Source organism: Hyperolius riggenbachi, chromosome 8, assembly GCF_040937935.1.
Source record: "Hyperolius riggenbachi isolate aHypRig1 chromosome 8, aHypRig1.pri, whole genome shotgun sequence".
Classification (NCBI taxonomy): domain Eukaryota; kingdom Metazoa; phylum Chordata; class Amphibia; order Anura; family Hyperoliidae; genus Hyperolius; species Hyperolius riggenbachi.
The window spans coordinates 130,707,724-130,720,277 of NC_090653.1; the positions used below are offsets into that span (position 1 = coordinate 130,707,724).

Consider the following 12,554-nt stretch of genomic DNA (forward strand, 5'->3'; position numbering starts at 1 on the left):
AATGGGAGCAATTTGTTTTTAAAAAGCGCTCAGAAAGCACTAATCAATCACAAACACTCAGAAAAGCGCTTAAAGTGTGGCTGAGCCCTTACTTTCTGTACATACATGCCTCCAAGACTTCTCCAGGGCTGCTCCTGATGTCTGAAATCCCCTTCTTTATCTAATTAAGTTTACCCTTACCCTTAGGCCCCTGTTTCACTAGCGGTTGATAGGCAGCAAGCGGCTTCTGAGGCCCCTTTTGCACGAGCAGTTGATATGCAGTGAAAAGCCTGTCAAACTCTCACAACTGCTTGTTGCTACTTGGTAACTGTTTGCTGAGCACACAGTTCAACTACCACCTTCGATTGGGCCTATGTCTGAGGTAAAATGAATGGGAAAAACATTACACAACTTGTCATCTCTTGATTGCTTCACGTCTGAATTCAGTGTTAGTGCTGGTGCACACCAAGCGTTTTTGGTAGAGTTACAAAACCACTGCAGCCTGTGAAAACGCTTGGCTAATGTATCTTAAAGGATACCACAACTGACATGTGGCATAATGAGATAGACATGGGTATGTACAGTGCCTAGCACACAAATAACTATGCTGTGTTCCTTTTTTTCTTTCTCTGCCTGAAAGAGGTAAATATCAGGTATGTAAGTGGCTGACTCAGTCCTGACTCAGACAGGAAGTGACTACAGTGTGACCTTCACTGATAAGAAATTCCAACTATAAAACACTTTCCTAGAAGAAAATGGCTTCTGAGAGCAAGAAAGAGATAAAAAAGGGGGAAATTCTTATCAGTGAGGGTCACACTGTAGTCACTTCCTGTCTGAGTCAGGACTGAGTCAGCCACTTACATACCTGATATTTACCTCTTTCAGGCAGAGAAAGAAAAAAAGGAACACAGCATAGTTATTTGTGTGCTAGGCACTGTACATACCCATGTCTATCTCATTATGCCACATGTCAGTTGTGGTATCCTTTAATGTGATGGTGCACACCAGCGTTTTGAGGTTTTTAGCAAACCAGGCTCCTGCAGCATTTTTGCAGTTTGCAGAAGCGTTTCTGCCTCAGTGTAAAGTATAGGAAAAGCTTAAACCCCTCTGAAAAACCTAGATCAGAGCGGCTTTTCAGGCATTTTTGTTACAGAAGCTGTTCAGTAACCGCTTTACTGTAACAATATATGAAATCTGCTACACAAAAATGCTCCAAAAAACATTAGGCATGTTTAGAAAACCTCTCTAAACATGCCTAGAAACGCTCTGAAAATCTGCTTCATAAACCTCTAGCGTTTTGCAGATCTTAGCATGCATAGCACCGATAATCGCGATCACTCCCAAAACACTGCAGTGTCCAGTGATTTTTCTGCGTTAATCGCGGAAAAATCACTCCCGCAAAATGCTAGCGTTAATCGCCAGCGTTTTGTGCTTTTAGGTGGGAATGGGGCCTAAGGGCCTTTTCCACAGGACGCTGAACTGCACGCTCAGTGAACTGTTACCAGGCAGCAGCAAGCAGTTGGGAGAGTTTGACTGTCTTTTCACTGCCTATCATCTGCCCTCAGAGAGGTGAGCTTCCTCTGCTGCTTGCTTGCTAGAGTCCTGTGATGTGGTAGACATTCCACCTGTTGCTCACTGTGTATCATTATATCTTGTGTTTCACATGATTGTCACTTCCTCACACTCCTGATGTAACCTACAAGGAATGTGGACTGGGTGTTATTTATGTGCAGTTTATGGTCCACCCTGTAACTTTGCTCTTCCATGAAGATTCTACCTGCTGATGAAAGCCACAACTGCAGGACATGCACAGCCGCAGTCCATCAGTGAGTGCCACAACTGCAGCACATACACAGCCGCAGTCCATCAGTGAGTGCCACAACTGCAGCACATACACAGCCGCAGTCCATCAGTGAGTGCCACAACTGCAGCACATACACAGCCACAGTCCATCAGTGAGTGCCACAACTGCAGCACATACACAGCCGCAATCCATCAGTGCCACAGTTCCAGCACATGCACAGCGGCAATTCATCAGTGATTGCCACAAGCCGCCAATCAATTAGACGCATATCATGGAGTCCTGCTCAGTAAGGCCTCCACAGACAGTTGAACTGTGTGCTCAGCAAGCAGTTATCAGGCAGCAGCAAGCAGCTGTGAGAGTTTGGGGCATTTCACTGTCTTTCAACTGTCCGTGGAAAAGAGGACTTAGCCAAATAGAACAGTGTTTGACCAAATAGTCACAATATCATGTTCAAAGTCCAGCAAAATTGTAAATAGCAGTAGCACATATTGGGATTGTAGCGCAAACTTGCCGCAATATTGCCGTGCACAGCATCAGAACTTTGTTTTTCTTACCCAAGCCTCATTTTTAGCCGCACAAGCACTCAAAAGCGCTAGCGCTTGGGCATTTTGCCAAAATCGCTGGCAAAACGTTCTAGTGTGAATGGGGCCTTAGGCCTCTTTTCCAAGGACTGCTGATAGGCAGTGAAATGCTTCTCAAACTCGTAACTGCTCACTGCTGCCTGGTAACAGCTTGCTGAACATATAGCTGAACAGTCCGTGGAAAAAAGGCCTAATTGTAGTTCTTGAACATTAAAAAATACCAACATATAAAAAAAAATCTTATGTCATGTTGCAAGACCTCGGTAGTTATGAATGTGAACAGTACGGTAACTCTTCTGCTGGTGCCATTTTTGAGTTCTGTATTGTCTTGTACTTTTAACAGGAACAAAAAACTTGCATGTAAAAGCTTTGCACTTTTCTCACCATGCCTTCCTCCTGTTTTTCTATATTTTCTCAGCTTGAAAGGCTTTCTGTGCAGCTCCAAAGGTACTCCGATGAAAGACACTCGTGGGTTTAATAGGTAAGATCACTTTTTTGTTTTATCTCTATTTTGCTAGAGAATTGATAGGTTATTCTAAGCTGTTGCCGTTGTTCCCTTTTCATGTGTTTATTGCTAAACTCACCTGTTCCTTTCCTGATTTGTAGACAATAATAAACAGTGTATCGGTCCAAACAGAAATATGATTGGTCGCAGTTGTACGTGAGCAGCAGGACAAAATCAATTGAGTTGAAAATGGCAGCATCATTGTACTATAGGCATACGTGCACCTTTTATCTTTTCGATCAAATGAAAAGCTGATCTTGTCTCATACTTTCAAAGAAAATGTGGTTTTTTTTGTTAATCTTGCACTGTAATATAGCTCTGTCCTTTTTTCTGCAGTCTATTTTAAAGAACACTGGACAGTGTACATCACTTACCGTCCCTCAGTGGAGCTCAAAAACTAATTTTTGTAAATGTATATTTCCCAACACTTGTACATTAAGGCTCTGTTCACGGTGACACATTGTGATGTGTAGCCTGTAAAGACAGTATCGCAATGGAAGGGAAAAGTTGTGGTGTGCATTATGCATGCAGTGCGACATATACAGTACATATAAAGTATGGTTCACTGCAGCTGTTAACGCGGACATTCTGCAACACCGCACTGCATGCATCGTGATATGCTGATGGAATCCACCACACTGCATTGCTAACTTGCTGATGAGAACGTACCAATACAATATAATGTGATTATATTGTCTGACGCAGTGCACCCAAAGGTGTATGAATGTAGCCTAACATTAAAGAACAACTGAAGTGAGAAGAGTATAGAGGCTGCTATATTTATTTGCTGTTAAACAATACCAGTTGCCTGGTATCCCTGCTGATCTATTTGGCTGCAGTAGTGGCTGAATTGCACCAGAAACAAGCATGCAGCTAATCTTGTCAGATCTTGTCAGATCTGACAATGATGTCAGAAACATCTGATCTGTTGCATGCTTGTTCAGGGGCTATGGCTGAACGTAATATAGGCAGAGGATCAGCAGGATAGCCAGGCAACTGGTATAGCTCAGTGATCTGCAAACTTGTCACACAATGCGCTTGCCTTTATGAATCATGACTGTGGCTGTCAGACTCCTGCAGTGCATTGTGGGACTTGTAGTTCCTTAACAGCTGGAGAGCCAAGTTTGCAGATCACTGGTATAGCTTAAAAGGAAATATGGCAGCCTCCATATCCCTCTAGCTGCAGTTGTCAGTTGAAGCCTAGTTCGAAAAAAATTACTATAGTCTTTAAAAATGTTTTAGTGGTTGAATCCAGTTTTATATTCTTTATTAAAACCATCATAGATATTCATTTTTATTTTTTTGTTTTGTATCCCAACAGGTCATTTGAATGCATAATTTGAGGTCCAAAATTGGAGATGAGGACTTCAGAAGAGCAAGCAGCCACCACAGTATTGCAGAGACTGCTGCAGGAGCAGCTTCGTTACGGGAATCCTAATGACAACCGTAACTTGCTGGCATTACATCAACAAGCCACAGGAAACATACCTCAATATAGTGGTGGACAAGGGCCTCAGGAAGGACTAATTTCTCAGGACCCTCAGTTAATTCCCCATGCTGCCCGCCAAGAGCCACAAGGGCAGGAGATCCAGGTGGAGAACATGATGGAGAAACAGATACCTTTAAGAGCTCAAAACAGTGAAGACCTCCCTACTTATGAGGAGGCCAAAGTTCAGTCACAGTATTTCCGTGGACAACCTCATGCTAGTGTTGGAGCAGCTTTTTACGTAACTGGGGTGACCAATCAGAAAATGAGGACTGAGGGTCGCCCAACTCTTCAGAGGGTTAACACAGGAAAAGTTCACCAAGATGATGGTCTTAAGGACCTAAAGCAGGGCCATGTGCGATCTCTAAGTGAGAGACTCATGCAACTGTCACTGGCTACAAGTGGAGTAAAGGCACATGCTCCAGTTACCAGTGCTCCTCTTTCCCCACAGCCATTGGACCTCTACAAAAATTCCGGATCCAATGAACTATACAAAAATCCTTCACAGAATGGGGGGCAAAAAGTGATGGAGCACAGGGGACCTCCACCTGACTATCCATTTAATAAAAACATTTCCACACTACCCTTGCAAGGTAAAGCTAAGGACATGGGTCACTATTATGGGGACCCTAGAGTCAATCAGCAGAACCGATCAGATGGACCTATGCTCCGTTACCAGCCTCCTCCAGATTATGGCTCGTCCAGGTGAGTTATACTTATTATTAATTTGCAAATATTATTTCAACATTTTCTGACTAGGCTTTTATGTCTCCTGAGAATGATCTGAACTCTTTTGAGATTTTTCATCTCCACCCTGAATATACAGGGTATGTATCCAGGATAGTCGCATGAAAGGAGAGTGAGTTTAGGTGGTTGGGGTAAATAATGGGTGTGTCATGCCAAGCAAGTCTGGGCAAATCCCAGAATCCAAGTTACCAGTTTACACGGTTTATAAAGGCATGAATGTTGAATGAGTGAATCTATCCTCTCAAAAGTTTGTTACTTAATTTGCGGGGTGTTTTTGCTTTAAACAAGTTAGTTGACTGCCTGGTAGTAGAAGCACCACCAGAATTCCACCAGAGTGATAATTGCTGTTTACAATGTGTAGGAAGTCTAGCTGACCAGATGACTGAGGCACCTGTTTTGATAGAGGTTAGTTGTCAGCCATAAGGCCATTCTTTGCTTGGGCTGATACTGTTTATGATGTGAATACACTTGACAGGTTTCAAGGAGGAGAAAGTTAACATCACAAAACAGCCAAAGGAAGATCTGATGACACATGGTTTAAATATTTAGTTTACTGTAATAAATCCTTATGAGAAGAATGCATTTGTTCGGTAGTATGGCAATTCATCGTCTGATGTTATACATCTCACTCTTTTCATTTTTCTGTCAGAAATTCCGAAGCTGAATGGTGCAGTCAGACACTCTAGCCTGAAGTGGCTGTTGATGTACACAGAGTTGGGATGCCATGTAAAATGTACATAAAAACATAATGCAATGATTTGCAAAACATGTAATCCTACAATTGATTAAAAATAGAGCAAAGCCTAGATGACACATGTTGAAACTGAGAAATATTGTTGTTTTGGACAAATAAATGCTTATACTGAATTTGAAGCTAACAACACATTTTTAAAAGACCACTCTAGCGAAAAGCAGTTAAAATCTGACAGAACTGGCAGGTTTTGGACTAGTCTATATTCCCATGAGGGATTCTCATTGTTTTCTTTGTTTTCAAAAGCAAAATATTTTTTTGAAGGCGTTCTATGTATCCGCTGGCTTCATCTGAGTTTGATTTGAGGTCACTTTAAATGTTGCTATGCATGATAGACTAATATGTGTATTAAGCCTAATTTTTCAGCACAAACAAATGTTGGCTTATAAGCGGGTCAGTGGAACAGAACGGATGGTGGAGCAGGCTTTGTTACTGGCAGAGGAGCGTAAGGATCGTGCACTAGTGATCCTGCTCTTACCAGCTGGCTCCCTACTGTGTCTGTGCCCCGCATCCACTACAACATGGTGTGCAGAGTGCTCTGCTCAAGACTACCTGTGTCCCCTGGCTTGTGAATCGGAGTGTGCAAGCAAAGTGTCAGCGGTACAATGATCTGGGATTCTACCTGTGTGTAATCGCTGTCTCTCATATCTGTGACGCCATCTAGTGGCATCTTGAGACACAGCTGTATCATCCTTGGGGCACATCTGGCTATGTGGAGGGGGGCTGACTTGCACTGGGGGCACATCAGGCTTCCGTGGAGGGGGCTATACTGGGTAGGGGGCTAATACACAGGCCAATCACTTTTTCCTGGTTTCTGTGGGAAAAGTGGGTACCTTGGCTTATATGCGGGTCGGGTTATATGCGAGTATATATGGTAGTTCTCCAGCGCATATGCAGTATAACTATCCCAGTGCTTAGCCCATGCTCCCAGTTCTCCCAAAATCCCTGTGTACCTGCATACATCTCGCTCAGCTATGAGGGGATGCTCAGTGTGTGTGCAGGTCAGAAGTCATTGACCACTACAGTAGAATCCCTTTATAGTAAACTTAGAGACCTGGCTAAGTAGCTTATTATATCAGAAGTTTACTACATCCGAATTGGTCATACATTGTATGTTCATAACAGGTGCATGGTCAGGACCTGAGGACTAAGTTTACTATAGCCAGAGGTATACTATATCAGAGTTTTCTATAATGAGCTTCTACTGTACCTGGTCACGACTCAGAATGGGATAAATTAAGAGCAGCATGGGGGATTACTTCTGACACTGCAGTGAGTCTTTACTACCTTGCCATGCCTACAGCCACATAGGATTGTTTTAGCACTATCAATTCATATTGGTATTCCTTTATTGTTGCTAAACAAACGGTTACTGGTATTCTGCAGTCATGTGACAAGTGATGCAGAGAGAAACGAGGTTATCCTGACAGATGCAAGGTAAATTACACATAAAGAATACCTTGTGTGGCAGATAAAACCAAAGGGCGGTTACAGTACCTTTTGGATGACTGTGTGTGTGTAGCAATATCAGTAAATGCACATTAAAGTCTGCATCAGTATTTGTAGTGCACAGTCTTTTTTGTCTGCCAAGATGTCTTAAATCTCTTGCAGTTTGAAAATCAATAAAGCATGTAATATGAGCAGGGGAGCCCACATTTTGCATATGGCTGCATGCCTTTTATTCCAGCATTGTGATGGCTGTATGTAGCCCTATTGTTCAGTGGAAAGATGCTTATGGCTGATCTAGTTTACAGTCTAGGAGGAAGCTGGCACTTCTGGTTTTCCCTTTCCTGTAACAAAGCACTTTGTCTCTGGAATGTGCCCTGTTCACCTTATGGGCATCCCAGGGGAATATGCTGAACATTCCATAGTGTGGCTTCTGCATTCATGTTCCTTCCTCTGGAAATATACAAAAGCTAGAACCCCCCCCCCCCCCCCTTTCAATCAATACATATTGTAGACCGACCCAGTCACTAGTCCATGAATCACACAGTTTCTGTGGCTTTGTGTTACACAGTAGTAGTAGGAATAATATGTATAGGATGAGGGAAGTATTTGTTTTCAGTATTCCTTTACCTTTTCCTGTTTTGAATAACAAGGGCTGTGCTTGTCAAAAGGAAAAATGTAAGGGTTTGGTGTAGAATCTCTGAAGCAAATTAATCATGACCCCCCACCACCACCCTGCCGCAAAGCCACAATTATTGGTATTACACTGAAATTTGGGCACCTGGTAAAATAGTGGGTAGACCTGCCGCCCTCTATGTAAATTGCGGCTATTAATAGTGGTCGCAAAAATTGCAACTTTTATCACAGCCTTTGGAAATGCCCTTCTTATCGGGGCACCTTGGGTGCCCTTTTCTCCTGTTTCGTTCAATAGAGAGCAGAAATCCATCAGTTGAAGTAAAAGCTTTATATTGATCCATTCAGTGCACTACTATCTGGTCATTCCCCTGCCATCTCTCCACTGCCTGATCCTAAGTAAATTAATCAAATGTGTTGGAACAGATCTGTGGCAAATTTAATAAACAGGATTGAATAGGCCTGAAAAATTGATATGGAAATGATCTATGTGGGTCATTCCATTGAGGTTTCTGAGTAGCATGCTATGGAAAACAAAAGTTTACTTTCTTAAAACAGAAGGTATTTACAATAATTCAGGTTGGAGTGAGCATATGATGTCTCCCACAATGCATCACTGCTGAAATATGCAAATTATCCATTGTTCTCCCTGTGACCTAAACACACCTCCAGAACAGCTGGAATGCAATGATGTGTCAGTTTGTTAATATTACAGAGCCACACTAATCAGACATGCATACAGACTGTTTCGGATTGGTTGATCCTCATCAGTGCATGGCATGGATTATGCTTTTTTATTTAATTGATTAACAAAAAAATAAAAAACGAATAAATAAAAAAAAATCCCCTCCTTTTCTCTCTGACAGCCTTCTTTAAAGATGGCCACTGTCACAATTCTTAGCATTGCGAAGGTTTCATGGGATGTGAAATGTTTCCTGAGCAAAATAAGGATACCTGAACCAATTCAAAGAGGTATTTAACCATTTAGTGGCATCCTAACGCATTAATACGTCATGCTTTACCCTATTAACGGCAACATGACGTATTAATAAGTCGCGCGTTCCCGCCGCTGCTACCGCCGTGTGCGCGCCGCTACGGCCGCCGTTTCCGTCAGGATCCCGTGCTGAGGGATTGGGGAAGAGGTCCTCTACCCAATCGCAGTGCCTGGAGTGAATGGACGTGACCGCGAACAGCGGCTACATCCATTCACAAAAACAGGAAATGTAACAATTAAATAAAGTGTAAAAAAAAAAAAAAAAGTGAACACTTACTATAACGAGTGTTCACTAGCACCATCTTGTGGCCAAAAAGTATATGACACGTACAAAATACATACATTTACAAGTACATACACATGAGTAATAAAATTAATAAAATTCCACTTCCAACACTCCCCCTCCAAAAGAAAACACTTGTAAAAAAAAAAATCAGCTTAAAATAAATAAATAAATACTTGCCTTAGGGACTCTGCTTTTTTTAATCTATATTTTATGGGGGAAAATTAATTTTAATTTATTACATTGGGGCTTGTAATTATGGCTAGAACAAAAAAAAACAGAACAGAAAAATAACACCTATATTTCAAAATAATATACTGTCGCCATACATTGTGATAGGGACATAATTTAAATGGTTTAATAATCGGGACAACTGGGCAAATACAATGTGTTTGTTTTATCCACAGGAGAATGTTTAATTTTAAAACTATAATGGCTGAAAACTGAGCAATAATGATTTTTTTTCTATTTTTTTGTTTTTTTCTCATTAAAATGCATTTAGAATAAAAAAATTCTTAGCAAAATGTACTACCCACAGAAAGCCTAATTGGTGGTGAAAAAAACGAGGTATAGATCATTTTCTTTTGATAAGTAGTAATAAAGTTATTAGGGAATAAAAGGGAGGAGCACTGACAAGTGAAAATTGCTCTGGTCCGTTAGAGTAAAAACCCTTGGGGGTGAACTGGTTAAAAGTGGCCCAGAAAAGGCAAAAAAAAAATGATTCATACTGTTCTTTGTGACCTTCTGCACGAAAAAACAAAAAAATGTAATCCTGAAAATGTTTAAAACTTCGTTTTTACCTCCACAATTTCTATAAAATCAAATGTTCACAGTTTTTTGAATATCCTTGATTTATACCAGTGCTTTTCAAGATTTATTATAGCATGTACCGTTTTATTAATGACAGTGTTGGCCAATAAACCTCTTCTGTTCATAAAATTGGCTCAAGTACCCCTTGACACAAATGTATTTGTACGTAGTATTCAGTTATTGTGTATAACTATGTTCCAAACATTGCTTGATTGCTTAAACTAAAATACTTACTGAGGTTTGTTCGTATGTGATTTATTAGTTTTGCTGGTTCTTAAGTATCGTACCATTTACTGAATGTGACTGCCCCCTGGTTAAAGGGACCCTGAACACTGGATTAAAATTATATTGGTACTTACCTGGGGCTTCCTCCAGCCCACCGTAGGCCGCAAGGTTCCCCGGTGTCCTCCTGGCTGCTCTCCGGCTCCCGCTGGCAACTTCTTTATCAGGGACTTTCAGCCGGAGTGTTGGCGAGCACTTCCTGGACCGGGGCGCTCTGCATCATCACGCTTTCTGCTACGCGTCATGTGCAGTACTGTCCTGCGGAGCGCCCTGGTCCAGGAAGTGTTGGGCTGACACTTCGCCCGAAAGTTTCAGGTAAAGGAGCCGCCAGCGGGACCCGGAGAGCAGCCAGGAGGACGCCGAGGGACCTCGCTGCCTATGATGGGCTGGAGGAAGCCCCTGGTAAGTACCAATTTCATTTTAATCCACTGCTCAGGGTCCCTTTTTAAAAGCTATTTACTCCCTTTGGAAATCTACATATCGTTGAAAAGTCAAGTCTTTGGCTTTCAATTGCGTTATGCTTCGTGTTGGTGCGGTGCATCGTTCCTGAGTTAGGGGGTGTTGCATGAGGGGTGTCCACTTTCCAGCTTTACTGGAATCATTGCCCCCTTGCCTGGATAGTGGACATTGCACTCAAGGACTCTCGCCTGCTCGTTTCGCTTGCTATTCTTCGGGGTGGAATTGCGGGTTTCCAGGTTAGTGTTGCTGGCAGCCAGGTGTAGTGAACACCCCCTAACTCAGGAATGGTGCATTGCACTGATACGGGGCATAGTGCAAATGAAAGCCAAGACTCGACTTTCCTAAGGGGAGGAAATATCTTTTAAACAGGGGGAAGTCAAATTCGTTAGATGGTATAATATGTAAGTACCATTTGTTTGTTTTTCCTTAACCTGAAAACTTACTACAGTATGATGGATTGACTGTGTCAAGTTCTAAGCACTCCATCCCCAAATACCATATGTTGAGAACCTAGATCAGCTTTTCTCAACCTTGTTACCCTGGAGGAACACTGCAAATAACTTTTGGATCTCAAGGAACCCCTGCATGTATTTTGCAGGAGGCATGGTCTTTAAAAGAAGGTGAGCCTGCTTATTTCACTACCCCCTATTACAGTGCCACTCATTTTAGTGTCTCCTTATCCTAGTGCTTTTTATCAATGAGCTCATTATTATTCTGACCCCCAATTTAGTGCCTTTTTAAAGTACCCCCTATTATAATGTGCTCTATTATACCCCCCCCCCCCCATGATGGGGGAAAATGCCATAGAACCCCTGCAGAGTACTCAAGGAACCCTGGTTGAGAAAGCCTGACCTAGATCCTATATGATGGTCATACACACACCAACAATGGTAATTGTGTTCAATCTAATATTTGAGACAGAGGGCTGATGGTGAGAGGAAAAGCTAGTGATTAGATGTTGCCGTCTCAGTAGTGAGTTTTTAGCTGGTGCATGTGTGTCTGGCTTAATGCTTAATAGGGAGTCAGTGAAATTACCCAGCGGAACCAGTCCTGTTTATCCATGATGGGTAATAAATTACAGCAAAGAATGGAGAGTGTGAGAGATGTGACCTACATTCCAATTAATGACACACACAGACACAGATCCACCTTCTGCATGTGGGCAGCAGTCAGGTTATTGTGACTGGTTTCAGCACATCACACACAACACAGAGAGGAAGCTGACAGGAGAATCCAATTTGCTTCTTGTGATGTGGACAGCAAGGGTGCACACATCCTGACAAAGTCACACAGACTCACTAAGCATTCTTCTGGAAACATTGAGAGAGCCCACAGTCTGCTGCAGAGAAGATGGTGGATGGAAAAATGAAGCCTGGGAATTGAGCAATTAGGTATAGGGTATGCCAAGTAGGAAGCAATCTCCCTGTTCTCTGAGGAAAGCTGGATAACTTGTGAGAACGGTTGTGAATCTTTGGACTGGCACCTGCTTTTCATGTATGTACTTCTTTCTATTGATAAACTAGCATGTAAAAGGGATTTGTAAACTTTGAGAGTATTTGTATATGTACATTTAAAGTAACTATTTAACCTTTTAGTAGCATGATTCCAGTCCCTTGAAGTTTGTGTGTTTGTGTTGGATATCTGTTTGCCCCAGTTTCCCCTTTCACTACAGGAAAACACACTAGTAAGATAGTTCGGTCCTCCAATTAGTCCAGTTGTGGTAGAGACATTATACCGCCAGCCCCACTGAGGGACAGTTTGTGAGGGACACTTGTTCAGTCTTCTCTGTACAGT

At 42.1% G+C, this 12,554-nt stretch overlaps 1 protein-coding gene across 1 annotated transcript in view; it reads left to right on the top strand.

Annotated features, from left to right (window-relative positions):
- The window catches only part of AMOT (angiomotin), a 111,197-nt gene that overhangs the window by 38,794 nt on the left and 59,849 nt on the right, over nt 1-12,554 (top strand). Inside the window, exons 2-3 of the mRNA XM_068251107.1 lie at nt 2,783-2,845; nt 4,191-5,060. Coding sequence (XP_068107208.1) covers nt 4,228-5,060 — 833 coding nt within the window. The 5' untranslated portion in view covers nt 2,783-2,845; nt 4,191-4,227. The remainder of the gene's footprint in view (nt 1-2,782; nt 2,846-4,190; nt 5,061-12,554) is intronic.